Source organism: Cebidichthys violaceus, unplaced genomic scaffold (genome assembly GCF_023349555.1).
Source record: "Cebidichthys violaceus isolate CVI_PGR_0920_01 unplaced genomic scaffold, fCebVio1.0.p SCAF_12, whole genome shotgun sequence".
NCBI lineage: Eukaryota > Metazoa > Chordata > Actinopteri > Perciformes > Stichaeidae > Cebidichthys > Cebidichthys violaceus.
Window position 1 is genome coordinate 16,779,027 of NW_027176285.1, and position 21,472 is coordinate 16,800,498.

The 21,472-nt window shown below is 46.1% G+C and overlaps 1 protein-coding gene across 4 annotated transcripts in view; it reads right to left on the reverse strand.

The window, feature by feature from the left end:
- Positions 1-1,772: 1,772 nt before the first annotated feature.
- The window catches only part of nedd4l (NEDD4 like E3 ubiquitin protein ligase), a 23,235-nt gene continuing 3,535 nt past the window's right edge, over positions 1,773-21,472 (reverse strand). The window contains exons 5-27 of one of the 4 annotated variants that reach the window (XM_068706805.1): positions 21,383-21,472; positions 20,405-20,540; positions 20,094-20,273; positions 19,901-19,984; positions 18,835-18,891; positions 17,867-18,004; positions 16,842-17,015; positions 15,386-15,583; positions 14,632-14,709; positions 8,483-8,537; positions 8,004-8,062; positions 7,689-7,754; positions 6,939-7,168; positions 6,449-6,570; positions 6,243-6,313; positions 5,862-5,957; positions 5,577-5,650; positions 5,417-5,477; positions 5,216-5,275; positions 5,025-5,132; positions 4,282-4,378; positions 3,889-3,961; positions 1,773-3,357 (exon numbers count right to left, since the gene is read on the reverse strand). The exon at positions 21,383-21,472 is cut by the window's right edge and continues 65 nt beyond it. In XM_068706805.1, coding sequence (XP_068562906.1) covers positions 3,255-3,357; positions 3,889-3,961; positions 4,282-4,378; positions 5,025-5,132; positions 5,216-5,275; positions 5,417-5,477; positions 5,577-5,650; positions 5,862-5,957; positions 6,243-6,313; positions 6,449-6,570; positions 6,939-7,168; positions 7,689-7,754; positions 8,004-8,062; positions 8,483-8,537; positions 14,632-14,709; positions 15,386-15,583; positions 16,842-17,015; positions 17,867-18,004; positions 18,835-18,891; positions 19,901-19,984; positions 20,094-20,273; positions 20,405-20,540; positions 21,383-21,472 — 2,410 coding nt within the window. In that variant the 3' untranslated portion in view covers positions 1,773-3,254. Of the gene's footprint in view, positions 3,358-3,888; positions 3,962-4,281; positions 4,379-5,024; positions 5,133-5,215; positions 5,276-5,416; positions 5,478-5,576; positions 5,651-5,861; positions 5,958-6,242; positions 6,314-6,448; positions 6,571-6,938; positions 7,169-7,688; positions 7,755-8,003; positions 8,063-8,482; positions 8,538-14,631; positions 14,710-15,385; positions 15,584-16,841; positions 17,016-17,866; positions 18,005-18,834; positions 18,895-19,900; positions 19,985-20,093; positions 20,274-20,404; positions 20,541-21,382 lie in introns of all 4 variants that reach the window. The other 3 variants (XM_068706804.1, XM_068706806.1, XM_068706807.1) reach the window with 3 other exon arrangements.

Sequence of the window (21,472 nt, forward strand, 5' to 3'; positions counted from 1 at the left end):
ATTTCTGTCCATTTTCACTTAGAAATGATTCACAAATAAAGAGCAAAGGTCAGTTTAGATCAGCGTGAAGCAACACGTATAAATGTAGAATTCACGAGTCAGTCTGGAATGTTGTGGTATAATGTTCTATATTAAATACTGCAAAGCCTATATATATACATATATATATATATATATAATATAATATTAAATATGTTCCTAGTTTATCACATTTTAACTTTTGATAGTAACTATAAAGAAGTAAAAAGTACAATATGTTTCTCTGAAATGAAGAAGTATAAAGCAATGGATGTACTTAAGTAAAGTATAATTGTACGCAAAGTTGTATAGAAATACAGGACTTGAGTAAATGTGTACAACACGTACTATCGTGGGATGAGGTTTCATATTTATTAATAATCAAAAGAAATTAATGTCTGATATCAAAGGTTGAGTCTGTAATAGTGAACTAGTTACTCGTATGTTGTGTTAATGGTGAACTAGTTACTCGTCTGTCGCGTTAGTAATAGTGAACTAGTTACTTGTCTGTCGTGTTAGTAATAGTGAACTAGTTACTCGTCTGTCGTGTTAGTAATAGTGAACTAGTTACTTGTCTGTTGTTAGTAATAGTGAACTAGTTACTCGTCTGTTGTTAGTAATAGTGAACTAGTTACTCGTCTGTCGTGTTAGTAATAGTGAACTAGTTACTTGTCTGTTGTTAGTAATAGTGAACTAGTTACTTGTCTGTTGTTAGTAATAGTGAACTAGTTACTCGTCTGTCGTGTTAGTAATAGTGAACTAGTTACTTGTCTGTTGTTAGTAATAGTGAACTAGTTACTCGTCTGTTGTGTTAGTAATAGTGAGCTAGTTACTCGTCTGTTGTGTTAGTAATAGTGAACTAGTTACTTGTCTGTTGTTAGTAATAGTGAACTAGTTACTCGTCTGTCGTGTTAGTAATAGTGAACTAGTTACTCGTCTGTCGTGTTAGTAATAGTGAACTAGTTACTCGTCTGTTGTGTTAGTAATAGTGAACTAGTTACTCGTCTGTTGTTAGTAATAGTGAGCTAGTTACTTATCTGTTGTTAGTAATAGTGAACTAGTTACTCATCTGTTGTGTTAGTAATAGTGAGCTAGTTACTTGTCTGTTGTGTTAGTAATAGTGAACTAGTTACTTGTCTGTTGTTAGTAATAGTGAACTAGTTACTCGTCTGTCGTGTTAGTAATAGTGAACTAGTTACTTGTCTGTCGTGTTAGTAATAGTGAACTAGTTACTCGTCTGTCGTGTTAGTAATAGTGAACTAGTTACTCGTCTGTTGTGTTAGTAATAGTGAACTAGTTACTCGTCTGTTGTTAGTAATAGTGAGCTAGTTACTTATCTGTTGTTAGTAATAGTGAACTAGTTACTCGTCTGTTGTGTTAGTAATAGTGAACTAGTTACTTGTCTGTTGTGTTAGTAATAGTGAGCTAGTTACTCATCTGTTGTTAGTATTGAACTAGTTACTCGTCTGTTAGTAATAGTGAACTAGTTACTCGTCTGTTGTGTTAGTATTGGTGAACTAGTTACTCGTCTGTTAGTAATAGTGAACTAGTTACTCGTCTGTTGTGTTAGTAATAGTGAGCTAGTTACTCGTCTGTTGTTAGTAATAGTGAGCTAGTTACTTGTCTGTTGTGTTAGTATTGGTGAACTAGTTACTTGTCTGTTAGTAATAGTGAACTAGTTACTCGTCTGTTGTGTTTGTTTGTCTCTTCTGTGTTCTACTTGTGAAATGGAGAACATTAACTCAAACGACACACTCTGAGAAGTTTCTTTTTATTTGACAGAAGTTAAATGAACCACACAGAGTTGCAGAGAGTGGAATCTTTAACACAAGTGATGTTTCCTGTCATTCATTACAAAAAGGAGAAATATTGACTGAGTGAGTTTGAGAGTTGGAGCTCAGCAGGGAGAGGAAGCCACTTCACTCCTGTCTTTATCTACCTCAGCAGCAGCCCACGTCTACACACTATTCACATCGCAGCAGGAGCGCTGACGGGAAACAAAGGATCACATTGGAGTTAAAGACGACAGACGACATGAGCTCAGTGATCTGTAAAGTGCCCTTTAGGTTCAGTGGTGTTAGAAAAAGAGAAGTCTTTGTAGGAAACGTGCTGCTTTATATTCAGTGGCAATCACAGCTTCATTTTAGTGTTGATCAGTAATACTTCTGTTAAATTCATACATATATTTATATATAATGGAAAAACTTAAAATGTGTCCCCCACCCCAGAGCAATGTACAGCATTATTAACAGCAACAGGCATGAGCATATTAATGTGATCACGCCGCTAACGTCCACTTTTAGTTCTGCGTTCTCGTTAAATTACCACGACGCGGTCTAAGCAAACACAAGAGGACGCCTCATGCTGCTTTCATAGCACGACGATATATAAAACACTTTATTCAACACATGATATGGATTCACTAAGTCCCAGACGAGGCAGAGCTACACGCCGCGTCGTGTAGCGTCAACGCAGTAAACAACAGTAAGAATACGCTGAGGGTATTCTGCTGCAAGAGTTACACCAAGGATTTAAAAAAACAAATCTCTCTCACGACAGAAACTACTTTAGAAAGTCATCGTTGGGGATTATTTAATAGCCCCACGGCTGAATCCTCACCAGATCATAAACAGAAAACTATATTCTACAAAAAGGCTGCAGCGGCGGTTTCTGATCAAACATATAGACAAAGGCTCTACAGAGGGGCGTGGCCGATTTTCCTGAAACGTGATTGGCTAGCATTCCTAAGGTAATCTGGTGTTGGTCTAAGGATTGGAGAGAGTTGTGATCGTAGTGCACGTAGGAGCCAGATTAAGGCCATGCTAAGCCCCTGCCTGTGCTATAGTGTACATAAAGGAGCCATTGAAATGCATGAGTGTGATCCAGCACTGTAGATTTTCACAGGACGAGGGTAGAGGGGGAGGAATCGGCGGATCGGGGGGGGCCAGCTCCTTCGGCGCTCATGCCTGTGGGTAATAGATTTCAGCATTCAACAGCGCCACGCTCACGTTCTTCCCCCAGCACCGTGAAGGAGTGACCCCCCCCCTCTGACAAGATTTAAAGACGTAGACGAGTCGCCGTACGCTCTCAAGTCAGCGGTGCGGTGGAAGGGGCTCACAGTCGGGCGTTACGGTACAACATGCTTGCACAGAACTGCTACAGCAGCTGGTCTGAGATCCCTGTGGATTCTTTTGTTGTCGTTGTTGGTCGGTCTGATGCAGTCTGGCGCCGCCGTCTTAGTCGACCCCCTCGAAGCCCTGCGCGTTCTCCACGGCCATGAGGAGCTTCTCTCGCAGGTCCTCAAAGGAATCATAAGTGGGCAGATCCAAGCGGTTGAAACTGTGGAGAAAGACGATTTACGAATTACAAAAACCCAACAAGGTACTACGCTCCAAAAGTACGAGCTGCTAACATGGACGGCATTGTCTCCATGGACGGCATTGTCTCCATGGACGGCAATGTCTCCATGGACAGCAATGTCTCCATGGACAGCAATGTCGGCCGATTGGAAAGCTTTGGTCCAGAATAGAACATCTCAACCACTACTGACTCTGACATGACACCCTGACTCTTCCTACAGCTCTCCCCTTCAAATCAGACATCAGCTGTATTTTGTGTGTATTATTATGGTAGCATGCTAACATGCTGAGCTAAGATGGTGAACGTGGTTAACTGTAATCCTAGCATCAGCATGTTAGCATCGTCACTGTGAGCATGTTAGCATTCTGACATTAGCATTAAGCTCAACGAGCTGCTCTAAGTGCAGCGTAAAGGCCGCCAGCTGTAGACTAGTGTGTGTGTGTGTGTGTGTGTGTGTGTGTGTGTGTGTGTGTGTGTGTGTGTGTGTGTGTGTGTGCAGTAGTAACATACCATGTGTGAGCTCTTGGCAACTTATCTGGCGTTCCCCACTGCTCTATTGTGAACAGCTGAGGACCATTAGAACCTGGAACAGAAGAAGAAGAACGATAGTTGAGATGAAGTAGAGAAAAGATTTTATGATACAATGAATTGAACTTCTATGTAAATCATTGAGTGAACTGTTCTATGGTCAAAGGAATGCATATGTGGAACATTTTAGCATCATAGTCTCATAGTCATCCCTCATCTGTTTTATTCACATGGATCTATCTGTACGATAGTTCTTCACTGTTGACTCTGTTACTTCCTGTTCAGGCCCTGCAGTTTAAACAGAGACTACTTGATGTGAAAGAAGCGGTAATATTATAACAAGCAGGAAACTAAAGGTCCGGTGAGGTAAGGTACCATAGAGCTCAGCGAAGCCGTTCATGGGCACTCGAGACGTTCCTGTAACGAACTGGAGGAGTCGGATCCTCTTTTCAGCATCCATCAACAGGACGACCTGATGACACAAAGATACAAAGATACAAAGATACAATGACACAAAGATACGATGATACAAAGAGACACACCTCTCTGTGACATTCATCAGTTCATTCATCAAATATCAGTCACTATATGAAACGCTCTCATCTCTACAACACAGACAAAGATGATGACATCACTCAACGCAGCAACAGTTGTTGACAGTTGTTCCTGTGTGTGTGTGTGTGTGTGTGTGTGTGTGTGTGTAAGAAAAACAAAATCAAAGAAAAGAAAAAAAAAACCCGCCTAAATTCAAACAGAAGCAGTTTGAGCCAGTTCACTTAATCAAATGACATGACACTGTTGTGTGTGTGCATAAGCATGCACACACACACACACACACACACACACACACACACACACACAGGATGGCGTGTGTGTGTGTGTGTGTGTGTGTGTGTGTGTGTGTGTGTGTGTGTGTGTGTGTGCTGTCTGACTACTTCAGGCTCTTTCATCAGTGCAAACAAGCCTGTTCTCCCAAACAGACTTTGATCTTCAGGAGCGAGGTCACAGGCTGGACCCGACTTCTGTTGTGAAATATCCAGCTTCCATGACCGATATGTGGCAAAATGTCTGTAGCTGGTCAACACAACACGTGTGTGTGTGGCTGCTTCACGGCGTACCTTCCAGAACCACTGGATGACCGGATGGTTGGGACAGTAGCCGTTCTTGTAGACCGTGTGTTGCCTCCAGTCGTTGACGTCGACGTCGCCGAGACCACACATGAGCAGCTAGGCAGGAGACAGAGAGCATTACCAGCCGTTACCACCTTCTGTTGATTTAAAACGTGACGAAAGAAGGAATCCATACGTACCTCCAGTTCGTTTTCATCAAAGATCTTGATCAGATCTATGAGGATGAGCTCAGTGAAGCCCTGGAAATGAAACAAAGAGATTTAAAACGTCATCCTGAGCAACAACAGAACCTCACAAGTATTCAAGGAAGAGGTTCAGGCAACCCAACGTCTGTGCTCACACCGCCCCCGTGTGGCCACTTTGTTATTGCACATAAATACCTCCAAGAAGGCGTTCATCTGCTTCTGGACGCGGTTGACAAACCTCCACTGGATGACCAGGCTGTCAGAGAGAAGACCATTGACATTCAGACTCATGTTGGATAACGTATCGTACAATCACTGCTATTCATGAGAAGAACACCATCGGTCACGTTCTTACTCAATGTATTCCTTTTTGTTCTCGTTGGTGACCACCATGTCTGATCCGCTGGGCTTCAGGTCGACCTGGTACGTCTGAGGACAGAAGAACAAGCAGGAGAACATAAGGCTGGGACTCCAGACTAGAACCAGACTAGAACCAGACTAGAACCAGACTAGAACCACACTAGAACCACACTAGAACCAGACTACAACAACCAAACTACAACCAGACTAGATTACTTTACTGCAATTCAAAATGGGGATTCTTAACAGATTCAGAGTCAGTGATTTTGGGCGTGCTCACCTGTCCAAAGTTGTCCTCGTCAATACAGAACCTGAGGTCCAGCTCAGTGGGATCGTTCTCCAGGATCCACTTCAGAGAGTTGTAGTATTCACTGTCCTGCAGGGAAGCAACGCAGAAAGACACAAGATCACACACAAAGGACATGAAGTCACTCGCTGGGCTTTTATGTGTGAGACAGTTTAGTTATCAGCTGTGACGGAGAAGCCTTTCCCTTCTCCATCTTGTTAATTGCTCAGTTATTAATAAAACATTGCCGATTGCTAATATAATTAAAATGATTCTGCAGATTAAAAGCACATTCCCTTGATACATATTTCAATATCTTTCACAAAGTCTGATTCAGTGGCCCAGAGCAGCAGCTTCTTCTTCATCAGGTCTTACCACAGACTCCATGTCTTTAAGGGAGATCTGCTTCCCCAGCATCATCTTGTAGAAGGGTCGGATGAAAAAACCTGCAGAGAGAAAGCAGAACACACTGAGCTGTGACTGTGTGTGTGTGTGTGTGTGTGTGTGTGTGTGTGTGTGTGTGTGTGTATTAAACATATCTTTTGAATGTCAAAGACAGGACACCACATCAAACAGCTTACCATCCAGGAGCTTTCCATGGAACACGGCCATTCCTGCCACTCGCCCGATGAACTTGAAATAGGAGAGGTGGTCCTCGTTGCACAGCCCAGAGTTGGGGTTGATCTGCAGAGTGTAGTTGTCTCTGAACAGAAGAAGAAAGTTTCACTTCAGGTGAGGAAGGTCACGCCCGCACACTACTCTCTCATTTAGAGTCATTTATTAAGTCAGTATTCATCCTGGTCCACTTCTGAAGGCTTCACTATGTCCTTGATTCCTCTACCTCTAGTCACCTCTGCCCTACATGAGAATCAACAGAGCGATGAACGAAGCCTGCGTCACGTTTCTTATCTTACTGCTCGCTGCATGCGGGAAACGTTTGTTCCAGGATGGCTTTTTGAATGAGAGGAAAAGTTCATCAGAGTCAAAGGAAGCGTTAACGAGTCTCAGAGGGAAACACTACGGCAGCCCCGCCCCTCAGCGAAGCACACACTCCCACCAGCGGAGGCTTACGTTGCAGAGTACTCGAACAGGCCGTAGTACGGGTTGAACATCTCCTTCGATAAGAGGAAGAACCACTCTCTGGCCACGCCGCCGTAGTCCAGTCCTTTCTCCGACTCAAACTCGATCCACAGCCGGGCCTTCAGAACATCCGGCCTCTTCAGGGACATGATGCGACGGTACGACTCCTCAAAGATGTTGTTCCTGTGCAACTTCATCTCAAAGCGGTTGGGGATGTCAGCCTGGAAGAGTTTACAAAGAACTCTTTACCGTCAATGTTCTTTGACCTTTGTACAAAGTAATCAAACTACTGTAGGCAACAAGGAAGTGGAAGTGTGACCCTTTGTTAAATACCATTTGTTATGAGAGTCCTGCAATGAAGCTTGAAGTTAAATCATTTCTTTTGTAACGGAGCCAAATGACGAAAAAGGTCCAGGAGGTTGATTATGTTCATGACGCCTAATGAAGTAATTATTACATCTAGAAAATAAGATCAGTTTCCTCTTTGAACCCGTCAGTGAGCAGCTCAACCTGTATGTTAATCCTGCTTTATGACCTCAAACATACTCGTGTGTCAAAGCTGAAGTCAGCGTGAACTAATCTCAACTCATTTGTAATTATGCACTCCAGCGATCGAGTGTTAATCACGGAGAAACGATTACAATGATTATTTAGCATGAGGTAAACATGTGACCCTCAGAAGAGGAGCACTCTAGACCGCCTTCATGAGGACAGGTCTGTGCTTCAGAGACCACTTCTTACCGGCTTCTTCAACTTCTTCCTGAAGTAGTCGTACTTCTGCTTGAACTCTCTGGAGTAGGGAACAGCCTGCAAGGACAAAAGACGACAGAACCGATGATCCCGTGAACGCTTCAACAGTGACACTAAAAAGGCTTTTTGTTAAAACACCAAAACCACGACATGGAGTGTGACTCGTGGAGGGGAGCCGTTAACGTGGGATGAAGGATCTCTGAGAGGTTCACAGAGGGACACGGAGCTTCAGTGACTCAGTGATCTATCTTCATACAGAGACTCTGGTGAGAGACCGTGACAGATGTTGAAGCTGAAGAGACTCACAGGTCCTGTGATAGCCGGACTCTGCAGACGAGGATCCTCCCACTGCGTGTTCTTTGTATCTGGATGAAACAAAGTGCAGAAATCAAGTCAACTGACTGAAAATAAATCAGCAACACTTCACATTTTCAGGATTCTTCTTCTCAGATGTGAGGGTTTGCTGCTTTTCCCTGGTTCATATTACTGTAACTTGAATATCGCGACTGTTAGTCGGACTAAACAGGTTTATTTGAAGGATTCACAAGTAATCCAAGAAGTAATAAAAGAATCAAGCAGTGATGAAAATGATTGTTAGCTGCAACTCTTATGACCAAACATATCTAAATATAAAAAGACATCAAACAATAAATCTTGATGCTTTGAAGTCACCGTAAAAGAATCTGCTGCTGCACTGCAGCCACTACACACTATGAAACAGGTTCCTCATGAACATGTGACCAATACAAGCATGGAGGAGACAGAGGTCACATGGAGTCTCTTACTGTGGTCGATGTAGAAGGTGCGTCCGTCTGAGTGAACTCTCTCTTCCCATCCAGGCTGGAAGAGAAGAGAAGAGGAGTGAGAAGAAGCACACGGTCACCATCAGATCACAACAGCTCATGCTGCAATAGTCATTTAAATCCATCGACTCTGCTTTTCCTTTTATGTTCGATTGAACTTGACTGACCATCAAACACCGACTGCAAGTTCAATCACACGCCACAAAAGGAACCAAAAGGATTTTCTCGCCAATTTGAGTCGAGGCCCGAGACGTCAGCAAGACAGGGGAACGACCACGACATGAAGGGTTAATCACCACCACCGGCTCAAACCGGCACACCACCACTGACACGGTGACCGCCCGGTACAGGGTCACACACACACACACACACACACACACACACACACACACACACACACTCTCGTGTACAGCACCAGCAGTCAGGCAATTAAAACAGTAGATTGAGAACAAAGGGAGGGGAAAGAGTCTGACACCTACAGTGTGTTGAGCTTCTACATATGCTGCTACTGCGTGATGGAGGTTGAAGAGCTGATGACACATGCAGCAGACAGACGGTTACTTCCTCTAACGTACAGACGGTTACTTCCTCTAACGTACAGACAGTTACTTTCTCTAACGTACAGACGGTTACTTCCTCTAACGTACAGGCTGTTACTTCCTCTAACGTACAGACGATTACTTCCTCTAACGTACAGACAGTTACTTTCTCTAACGTACAGACGGTTACTTCCTCTAACGTACAGGCTGTTACTTCCTCTAACGTACAGACGGTTACTTCCTCTAACGTACAGGCTGTTACTTCCTCTAACGTACAGACGGTTACTTCCTCTAGCGTACAGACGGTTACTTCCTCTAACGTACAGACGGTTACTTCCTCTAACGTACAGACGGTTACTTCCTGTAGCGTACAGACGGTTACTTCCTCTAACGTACAGACGGTTACTTTCTCTAACGTACAGGCTGTTACTTCCTCTAACGTACAGACGGTTACTTCCTCTAACGTACAGGCTGTTACTTCCTCTAACGTACAGACGGTTACTTCCTCTAACGTACAGGCTGTTACTTCCTCTAACGTACAGACGGTTACTTCCTCTAATGTACAGGCTGTTACTTCCTCTAACGTACAGACGGTTACTTCCTCTAACGTACAGGCTGTTACTTCCTCTAACGTACAGACGGTTACGTCCTCTAACGTACAGACGGTTACTTCCTCTAACGTACAGACGGTTACTTCCTCTAACGTACAGACGGTTACTTCCTCTAACGTACAGACGGTTACTTCCTCTAACGTACAGACGGTTACTTCCTCTAACGTACAGACGGTTACTTCCTGTAGCGTACAGACGGTTACTTCCTCTAGCGTACAGACGGTTACTTCCTGTAGCATACAGACGGTTACTTCCTGTAACATACAGACGGTTACTTCCTGTAGCGTACAGACGGTTACTTCCTGTAACATACAGACGGTTACTTCCTGTAGCATACAGACGGTTACTTCCTGTAGCATACAGACGGTTACTTCCTGTAGCATACAGACGGTTACTTCCTGTAACATACAGACGGTTACTTCCTGTAACATACAGACAATTATTTTCTCTAACGTACAGACGGTTACTTCCTCTAACGTACAGACGGTTACTTCCTCTAACGTACAGACGGTTACTTCCTCTAATGTACAGACGGTTACTTTCTCTAGCGTACAGACGGTTACTTCCTCTAACGTACGGACGGTTACTTCCTCTAACGTACAGACGGTTACTTCCTCTAACGTACAGGCTGTTACTTCCTCTAACGTACAGACGGTTACTTCCTCTAACGTACAGGCTGTTACTTCCTCTAACGTACAGACGGTTACTTCCTCTAGCGTACAGATGGTTACTTCCTCTAACGTACAGACGGTTACTTCCTCTAACGTACAGGCGGTTACTTCCTCTAACATACAGACGGTTACTTCCTGTAGCGTACAGACGGTTACTTTCTCTAACGTACAGGCTGTTACTTCCTCTAACGTACAGACGGTTACTTCCTCTAACGTACAGGCTGTTACTTCCTCTAACGTACAGACGGTTACTTCCTCTAATGTACAGGCTGTTACTTCCTCTAACGTACAGACGGTTACTTCCTCTAACGTACAGGCTGTTACTTCCTCTAACGTACAGACGGTTACGTCCTCTAACGTACAGACGGTTACTTCCTCTAACGTACAGACGGTTACTTCCTCTAACGTACAGACAATTATTTTCTCTAGCGTACAGACGGTTACTTCCTCTAACGTACAGACGGTTACTTCCTCTAACGTACAGACGGTTACTTCCTGTAGCTTACAGACGGTTACTTCCTCTAGCGTACAGACGGTTACTTCCTGTAACATACAGACGGTTACTTCCTGTAACATACAGACGGTTACTTCCTGTAGCGTACGGACGGTTACTTCCTGTAACATACAGACGGTTACTTCCTGTAGCATACAGACGGTTACTTCCTGTAGCATACAGATGGTTACTTCCTGTAGCATACAGACGGTTACTTCCTGTAACATACAGACGGTTACTTCCTGTAACATACAGACAATTATTTTCTCTAACGTACAGACGGTTACTTCCTCTAACGTACAGACGGTTACTTCCTCTAATGTACAGACGGTTACTTTCTCTAGCGTACAGACGGTTACTTCCTCTAACGTACGGACGGTTACTTCCTCTAACGTACAGACGGTTACTTCCTCTAACGTACAGGCTGTTACTTCCTCTAACGTACAGACGGTTACTTCCTCTAACGTACAGGCTGTTACTTCCTCTAACGTACAGACGGTTACTTCCTCTAGCGTACAGATGGTTACTTCCTCTAACGTACAGACGGTTACTTCCTCTAACGTACAGGCGGTTACTTCCTCTAACATACAGACGGTTACTTCCTGTAGCGTACAGACGGTTACTTCCTCTAACGTACAGGCTGTTACTTCCTCTAACGTACAGACGGTTACTTCCTCTAACGTACAGGCTGTTACTTCCTCTAACGTACAGACGGTTACTTCCTCTAATGTACAGGCTGTTACTTCCTCTAACGTACAGACGGTTACTTCCTCTAACGTACAGGCTGTTACTTCCTCTAACGTACAGACGGTTACGTCCTCTAACGTACAGACGGTTACTTCCTCTAACGTACAGACGGTTACTTCCTCTAACGTACAGACAATTATTTTCTCTAGCGTACAGACGGTTACTTCCTCTAACGTACAGACGGTTACTTCCTCTAACGTACAGACGGTTACTTCCTGTAGCGTACAGACGGTTACTTCCTCTAGCGTACAGACGGTTACTTCCTGTAGCGTACAGACGGTTACTTCCTGTAACATACAGACGTTACTTCCTGTAGCGTACAGACGGTTACTTCCTGTAACATACAGACGGTTACTTCCTGTAGCATACAGACGGTTACTTCCTGTAGCATACAGATGGTTACTTCCTGTAGCATACAGACGGTTACTTCCTGTAACATACAGACGGTTACTTCCTGTAACATACAGACAATTATTTTCTCTAACGTACAGACGGTTACTTCCTCTAACGTACAGACGGTTACTTCCTCTAACGTACAGACGGTTACTTCCTCTAATGTACAGACGGTTACTTTCTCTAGCGTACAGACGGTTACTTCCTCTAACGTACGGACGGTTACTTCCTCTAACGTACAGACGGTTACTTCCTCTAACGTACAGACGGTTACTTCCTCTAACGTACAGACGGTTACTTCCTCTAATGTACAGACGGTTACTTTCTCTAGCGTACAGACGGTTACTTCCTCTAACGTACGGACGGTTACTTCCTCTAACGTACAGACGGTTACTTCCTCTAACGTACAGACGGTTACTTCCTCTAACAGAGACGGTTACTTCCTCTAACGTACCGACAGTTACTTCCTCTAACGTACAGACAGTTATTTCCTCTAGCGTACAGACGGTTACTTCCTGTAACATAGAGACGGTTACTTCCTCTAACGTACGGACAGTTACTTCCTCTAGCGTACAGACGGTTACTTCCTGTAGCATACAGACGGTTACTTCCTGTAGCGTACAGACGTTACTTCCTGTAACGTACAGACGGTTACTTCCTGTAGCATACAGACGGTTACTTCCTGTAGCGTACAGACGGTTACTTCCTGTAGCATACAGACGGTTACTTCCTGTAACATACAGACGGTTACTTCCTGTAGCGTACAGACGGTTACTTCCTGTAGCATACAGACGGTTACTTCCTGTAGCGTACAGACGGTTACTTCCTGTAACATACAGACGGTTACTTCCTGTAACATACAGACGGTTACTTTCTCTAGCATACAGACGGTTACTTCCTCTAACGTGCAGACGGTTACTTCCTGTAGCATACAGACGGTTACTTCCTGTAGCGTACAGACGGTTACTTCCTGTAGCGTACAGACGGTTACTTCCTCTAGCGTACAGACGGTTACTTCCTGTAACATACAGACGGTTACTTCCTGTAACGTACAGACGGTTACTTCCTGTAACATACAGACGGTTACTTCCTGTAGCGTACAGACGGTTACTTCCTCTAGCGTACAGACGGTTACTTCCTGTAACATACAGGCGGTTACTTCCTGTAGCGTACAGACGGTTACTTCCTGTAACATACAGACGGTTACTTCCTGTAGCGTACAGACGGTTACTTCCTGTAACATAGACGGTTACTTCCTGTAACATACAGACGGTTACTTCCTGTAGCATACAGATGGTTACTTCCTGTAGCATACAGACGGTTACTTCCTGTAGCGTACAGACGGTTACTTCCTGTAACATACAGACGGTTACTTTCTCTAGCGTACAGACGGTTACTTCCTCTAACATGCAGACGGTTACTTCCTGTAGCATACAGACGTTACTTCCTGTAACGTACAGACGGTTACTTCCTGTAGCATACAGACGGTTACTTCCTGTAGCGTACAGACGGTTACTTCCTGTAGCGTACAGACGGTTACTTCCTGTAGCGTACAGACGGTTACTTCCTGTAGCATACAGACGGTTACTTCCTGTAACATACAGACGGTTACTTCCTGTAACATACAGACGGTTACTTCCTGTAGCGTACAGACGGTTACTTCCTGTAGCTGTGTAGCTCCTTGTGTTTCTGTCCCTCCCTCTGCCCCCTTTACTCAACCCGGTTCTCCTCCTTCAGTGCTTCCTATTCATTCTCCTTCCCTAATAAATGCCCGGTGCCTCGATCCACTTTCCCCGACTCGTCTATCTGTGCCTCAGACACTGATACAGGTGCGGGGGGGGGCACACAGTGAGAGAGGAAGTAGGGTAAACAATGCTGATGAAAAAGGAAGGGAGGGGGGTATTCCATCCATGCCGGTCATGAGAGAGAGAAAGAGAAAAGATAGAACGAGAGAGGGAAAGAAGAACAAAAAAAAGAAAGCGCAAGGCTGTCTGCAGGCATGTGACTGGACCGGACTGGACCGGACCGGACAGGTAGGTAGGTAGGCAGGCAGAGGGAGGGAGGCACCAACCAACCTCCTCTGGTAGGTTCTGCCAAACAGACATGGCCGGGTGTAGAAGAAGTACATTAGATCCACCAGAACGGAGAGAAAAGAGAAAGAGGGCGAGAGAGAGAACACACACACATGCACACGTCACACAAGCCTGTGAGATGTACAAACCTACGAAGCTCTGACTATCGGACGTCTACCTGAGCTCACGTTCGTCTTTATCTAACAGACGCTGGAGCAGTAATCATGGATCCTCACTCTGCCGTCTCCTCCAGAGACACCCTCACTCCCACGGGACTAAAACAGGAAGTGTCTGCTACATTCTGATCACAGGACGCCACGTGTCTCACTACATTCACTTAGCTCAAATCTAAAACACGGAGCATCGAGTTAAGCTTCACCTCACCACAACAACATGAGGAGTCACTGATGTTGCGGGTGAATGAACACCTTTCATCTTAAGCTACTAGTTACACAGTAACTGTAATCTAAACACATAAAGAGCAGATCTGGGTCACGATGAGTTAATGAGTGAGTGAACAAAGCTCAGGCAATTACTGGATCTGTGAGCGTGTTGTGAAGCAGAGGTTAAACATGCAGTCGGTCTTGTTGAGACCGTATACGTACAGGAAGAGGACCAAGTTCACCGGGCTCAATGGAGTTCTTGTTCCTCATATGGACTGGGTACTTCAGCCTGGGGTCCTCCTGGTGGTCCAGAGAGAGAGAGAGAGAGAGAGAGAGAGAGAGAGAGAGAGAGAGAGAGAGAGAGAGAGAGAGAGGAGGAAGAGATGAAGAAGAGTTATTTGATCTATTCTAAGGAGCTGAATCCGACAGTAACAAGGACTGAAGTAAGAGTCACTGAAGTAAGACCGTCACACCAGCAGATGTCACTACAAGACGCTGAAACATGAACACTAACCACTCTAGATCTACTAGATGATGTGTGTCCATTTAATAACTAGAGATGTCAAACAATGCTCACAATACAATAAACCACTTATCAAAGTCATGGCTTCTTTTGCTTTGTCCACGTCCCAACAGCTTTTAATAGAAAGAACTACGTCAATTAGTGCTAATTGTTGGTAAAACAGAGACAAAGGTGTAAGAAAGTTTCTACACAGACGGTGATTTTGAGTTTCCTTGAAATTCAAAGCCATGTAAACACTCGTTTACTGTTCACTCGTTCTTTGAATCTTCACATACGCTGCACTGCTCGCTCGTCTGCTGACCCTGAGCTCCTCCTTCATTCCCTCCAGTCATCACAAACAACGCGGTCCGTTCCCTGAGAACCTGGTAGGAGCTCACGGCCCTCTGAGATGAAGCTTCACCCTTCACTCATTCAAACCCGCCTGCAGTGTGTTATCACAGAGCTGTGGCTCACCCAGGTGGTGACTCTGCTGTTGTGGTCGATGAAGAACGGCCGTCCGTTGGGGGCTATCCTCATCTCCCAGCCCGGGGGCAGGAAGCTCTGCTGCGTCTTGGGCTGGGACTTGGGGGAGCTGTAGGGGGACGGCTGGGGGGACTGCGGGTTGGAGAAGGTGTCCTTCACGGCCCTCCGCACCTGGATGTTGTTGGCTCCCTGGAACCAAAAGAGAAAGTGAATATTAAGAGTAATATCATGACGTCCAGTGGACTGAAGAGAGGGACATTAAAGCAGCAACAGAGTGGAGGACAGACAGCAGGACACAAGCAGCGCTGATCCTTTGAAGAACCAGTCGGCCTCGGTGTTCTGTTAGAAAACTGAGAATAAAACAGAAAAACAGAAACCATCTTCATCATGTTTTCATTAACATCAGCAGCCACGCTGCGTCCTCCATCACCCTGTCACAGCGTCAGTCTAAATGTCAAACACACATTCTACAGACCTCACAGTCTCTGATGTTGATTCATGGTACAAGAACAACATTGTTCTAGACTTTCACACCTTTATTTCCCCTGGAAGTAAAAGAAAGCACTGATACACTGATGCTCCCTTACTGTTAAACTAACAAGCCTCTTCCAGAGAGCGTCCCTCACGTCCTAAAACTCACGAAAGAAACTTTAAGTTTAAGTGAAGCTTTAAGTCGCTCAGGTTAATGAGTGTTCCCGCTTCACATCGCTCTGTGACGGCGGTTATCGTCGCCTCGTCTTGAAGCGTTAATTAATCCTCAGACCTCCCACCTCCACGTCGAGTGCTTCGCCTCCTTTCACCTCCTTTCACCTCCTCGAGGCCTTGTTAAAACGAGGCTGCAGACACACAGAGCTTAATTAAACTCCTCCAGGTCTGCTCCCCTGGTAGCAGCACAGAGTCAAACCATCACACGTCTGTCTGGGTGCTCTATCTATAGCTGCACTGCATACTTTAAACTTTAAGGTAAAATCCAATTAGCATAGTTCAGAAATGTGCAATAAGTAATTAAACAAAGTTTTCTAGACGTCAGCATGTTCCCCCGCTCACAGTTATGATGAGAGCATGAAACATGATGCATATTATTATTAAAACATTAGGTATTTAAATAATGTCACAGCCTGAATAACGCTGCCGGCTCAAGTCGAAACAGAAAGCGTCTCTGCATGATTACAACACGTGATCCTCGATCATCTACTGGTCGTTCCCACTTATGTACGTTAACGACGTTCCACTCGTCTACAAAAACAATGCAGATATCTAACCGGCCCACGACACGAGGCTGAGCCCAACGCTGCACATGTAGAGCAGCTGCTCTACTGCCGATGTTAAACCAGGACTGGGTCATCTGTAAAGTGATGAAATGAAGGATTACTATGAAGGGTGGGAACAGACTGGAGGGTGGTTGGGGTGTGAGAAGAGGAAAGCGGTACGGGGGACTCGTCCTCACCTCCAGGGGGGTGGACAGGGTGACGGTAGGGGAGCTGAGGCTACGAGGTCGTCGGACTTGGGGCTCATGGAGGTGGTTGTTGGAGGAGGAGGAGGAGGAGGAGGGGGTGGATGCGGGCGGCAGGGCCGAGGCTCCTCCCGATTCTGCTGAGGCGCCGGCTCCGTCTTCAGTCAGCTGTCGGTGAGAAGAGCACTGCTGAGGTTAGGTGGAGCGGGAACAAGGAACGAGTGACACAACGTGTTCTGGTGATCCATGCTCGCTCTGGAGAGGTCCGCTCTTCTCACAGGGAAATGAGAACACACACAGTCACGTCCGTCTAAATACAATGATCAAGATGATGCATGTGAATAGAAGGCCTGGGATCAGTGACATCATGTAAAGGTTAGAGCCCTGACCCACAGCGGCTGGTTCACACATCTACGATGAGCCACAGCTGTGCACAGAAAACAAGGCAATGCTGTGATAACGTCAGAACGAACACAGATGAGTATCAGAATGACGAGGTCACGTGATGAAAGACAACAGTAATACAGCACCGGTGTTCTGATAGAAGCAGACATTAAAGGGTGGATTCCAGTAAGCGTAGACCCAGTCCCAGGTAGAGGTCTGTCCCTGAACGCAGACAGAGCGACGGGGAAGACAAGTGGAAAAACAGGGTAGAAATGGGAGAAGGGAGGGAAGAGTGGCGGTTGCAGTTCCATGCCAGGGTTTGGAAAAAGGCGGGACTAATACAGAGCTGCACTTCATCCACAGCGTCAAACTAAATGCTAGACAAGAGGAGGAAGACATTCAATACGGCTGGACAGAGGAGGAAACCGGGCAGAGAGAAAGACAGAAAAAGGAGACTTTGAGGTTGCAAAGCCGCGTCTCTTTCGGTCAATCTTTACGGCTACACAGAGGAGAGACACGGAGGAGGGGGGGGGAGGGGGGGAGGGGGGGTAGAGGAAGAGGTCCGACACACGGGAGGCCGAGGAAAGGTCCGGTCCCATGCATAGAGTCCAGCTCAGCCTTCAGACCCGCTGTACCTGCACAATGGGCCTAGTCCACGTAGTGGTGCGGCTGTTATGGTTGACGTAATAAGTTCTTCCCTTGCCGTCCTTCCTCTCCTCCCATCCAGGGGGCAGGCCAGGGGTGGTCAAGGCGTAAGCAGTCGCCGAGGGAGACTGGCCAAGTGTAGAGAAAGAGCAAAGCAAAGACAGCTAATCAGTACAGGCTGGTATGAGGAAGGACATGAGGAGGACACATAAACACATTCAAATCAAAGCTTGTTGTTTTATTCCTCTACGGGGGGCTTTAAAAGCAGCCCAGCCGCTCAGAACAGAAGCGGGTCAGGATCACTCAGAGCTAGTGAGAGTGTTTGACGTGAACCTTCACCTACAAGACAGACAAACAATGAACCACAGAGTCGTACTAAACTAAGCACCACATGGGGAGGAGTGGTGGAGCTTCACTCAGTGAACTATTAACCATCTGGAGCATTAACAGAGTAACGGAGGAGCTGAACCGAGCATATCTCAACACATCTAGAGGACTCCAGTTCAGCTTTCACTCATATCAGGTCAATGTGTTTTAACGGCAGCAGCAGCTCCTGAAAAACAAGGTGCGTCACATTAAGAGGTTCACAGCTGCTGTATGATACATAGGTTATTAATATTCAAGCACCAGATTAGACTCTGGAACATTAAATGAAACTTAATGAAAATATTCCACATATACAGCAACTTCGGGACAACAGCTGATCTAAATAAGCAGATTTCACGAGACTTGGCGGGAGGGTGTAGCGTGCGCCAAGGAAGAACCACTTCAGTTTTGGAGCGGATCGGTCTGCGCTCTCCTTCTCCTTTCTTATGCATTATGTGTCATGGAAAAGTCTCATTATGAGGCCTTCTGCCCAGTGAAAGCCTTCACAGAACTAGAGGTCCATGCAGCGGTGCGTGGGGACTAGGAGTGTACGACTGATAGGGTCTAGACTGTTCATTAACGGAGGTATTACCATGGACTCCTCACCACCTGAGACTGTCTGAGCTCTTGATCTTCTGGACTGGGAACCCTGCTGGTGGTAGACAACAGGGGAAGATGGTCTTTAGTTCACATCAGGTTTTCAATGCCAGGGTGGAAATGATGGGAGTGTGTGAGGCAGCGGTGAAGGTCAAGTGAGGAAAAGAGTGAATGCACAAAAGGGGGTTGAAGTGACTCCTAAAGGAGGTGAGGAGTGACAGGAGAGAGTCACACGAGCTGTGAGGTGACAGCAGCAGGAAGGAGGAGCACACTTCATTTTGATTGGTTGACGTGATTACGACATGTGGGTGAGGAATCACTTTTGATATTAAGACAAAGATTATTTTCCCTGAACAATAAATATAATCCTCAGAGTCCTGAGAACCACAGAGCAGTGTGAGATAACTACTGGGATGAAGCTCAAAGCTCAGAACAAGGAGCTTGTTGTTTCATCTCAGCCTTTATCCAAGAGGCAGAGTCACATGTATCAGTCTGTACAAGTAGCTCCGTCCACCCACACAGTTATCATCATTAGGAAGGTGGAGCTGGAACTAAGCTCGCACTAATACGGGCGGATACTTCCTAATGTTCTCCCGTCCGTAGAGACTCGTCATTCAGAGGAAGAGGGCGACATCATCACCTGATCTCCTCACCGGCTTCACAATAGGAAGCTCGCTGCTGTGACTCAGCTGTGTGACAAACATCTGACTCAGATCTTGTTTGAGCTGAAACCCCAGTGATGCCGTGACTCAGGGCTCTAGTGGGGACCGTCTGATCTGACTCGGTGCTCTCCTGACTCTCCTGGACAGAGGTTTCTACCGGGACGGCTGTGAACGCCAACGTCTCTACAACACGTTAAACACAACGGAGGGAATCACAAAGAGTAGCAGCGGTAGAGGAAGAGGTGCGGTAAACCCTACGGAGGTGAGAAGAACAGAGGGAAAATCAAAGAAGCACAGAGAGCAGGAAGGAAAAGGTGAAAAGGAAGCACGTATGAGCCTCGTGCTAAGGAAAGGGAGGAAGTGGAGGAAGCAAAAGAAGAAGACGTCGGTTATATGTACCAGAAGAGGAGGAGGAGGAGCCTGGGACTGATCGCTGACACCGTCCGTCATACTGGAGGATCGGAGTCTGTTTGACAGCTGGCTCTGTTAAGAAACAAATAGAAAAGCGGTCAGTCTAACGTCTGAAACACAAAGAGCCGTCATTCAAACGTGGAGCGATTGAGGCTTCGACTACGAGGAACCTCAGTCTCACCAGAGCAGAGCTGGGCCCCGGCACCTCGCCGTTGGTGTCGGCAGCGAGCGACAGCCTCAGATTTACGTCCTCCTGGTTGACGGGCGTCGGCGGTAGTTGCGGCGTGAAGGCGGAGGAAGGGCCGGGCTGAGGCTGGGCCACGCCGTCGTTAGGGTCCTCCTCTGTGATGAGCTCCCAGGACTACAGGGGGACGACAGTCAGTGACCTGATCGCTCGAGACAGCTGTGGCTCAGTGTGTGTGTGTGTGTGTGTGTGTGTGTGTGTGTGTGTGTGTGTGTGTGTGTGTGTGTGTGTGTGTGCTTCTCTCTCACGTTGTCCATGTCCCTGGGCTCCAGGTGCTCGTTCTCTAGGTCTTCACTGATGTGGCGTCGTGAGCGGAACACACGGTGTGCTTCCTGATTGATCTGCCGCTGTTGATTGTCACTCTCAGTCTCCGAAATCACGTCCCTGAAGGAGGAGGAGAGGAAGTTACTCTCACACAGGAGAAAGTGAAAATGGCCGCTAGGAAATAAGTACGTCTGTACCGAATCTCTCTTTTTTGTTTTTGTCTTTAATCAATAGAACTCAGTGGCAAGCAGGACGGCAGTGAAGAGTTTAAGAAGGCTGAAAGCCAACAAATGAAGCAGAATGTTATGTTGTGAAATGGAAACGATTACATCTATATTTATTCAATATATTTTGACATTTGGAATCTACAACGCTTGGGAGTTATTGAACATATTTGGCTTACGTGAGTCGGAACAATCCTACAAAGACACCACCGGAATCTAACTCTACAAATAGTAAGATAATATTAACCACCGAGCCTGATCATAAGCTGTATCCATGTTCAACATCCATCTCACTTCACCTCTCCCTCTCTCTCCCACATCTCCTCCTCTCCTCTCCCTTCCTCTCCTCACCTCTCTCTCTCTCTCCCTCTCCATTCTCCTCTTCCTTCACCTCTCTCCTCACATCTCCTCTCTCCTCACCTCTCTTCTCATCTCCCTTCACCTCTCCTCTCCCCTCTCCTCTCCCCTCACCTCTCCTCTCCTCTCCTCCACGAGAGTAGCGATATTAATGATCATGTACATTGTGTGCAGCGGTTCAGCAGCACAATGAACAGACCTAGTATTACTACTGAACACTGTGCTGCTGCTGATCAACAGGAGGTGTTACAGTGAGTCCTGAGAGGATTGGACTCACAGACCCAGACATTCATTCATTCATTCATGCTGAGGACGAACACTTCAGTGGAACACTGTAAACTCATTTTAAGCTGAGGACAGAAGGAGGGCGGTCAGGCGTACATGTTGGAGGGCCGCTTCCACTGCGTGTTGCGCTTGTTGTGGTTGACGTAGTAGGTGCGTCCCAGGTTGTCCACCTTCTCTTCCCAGCCG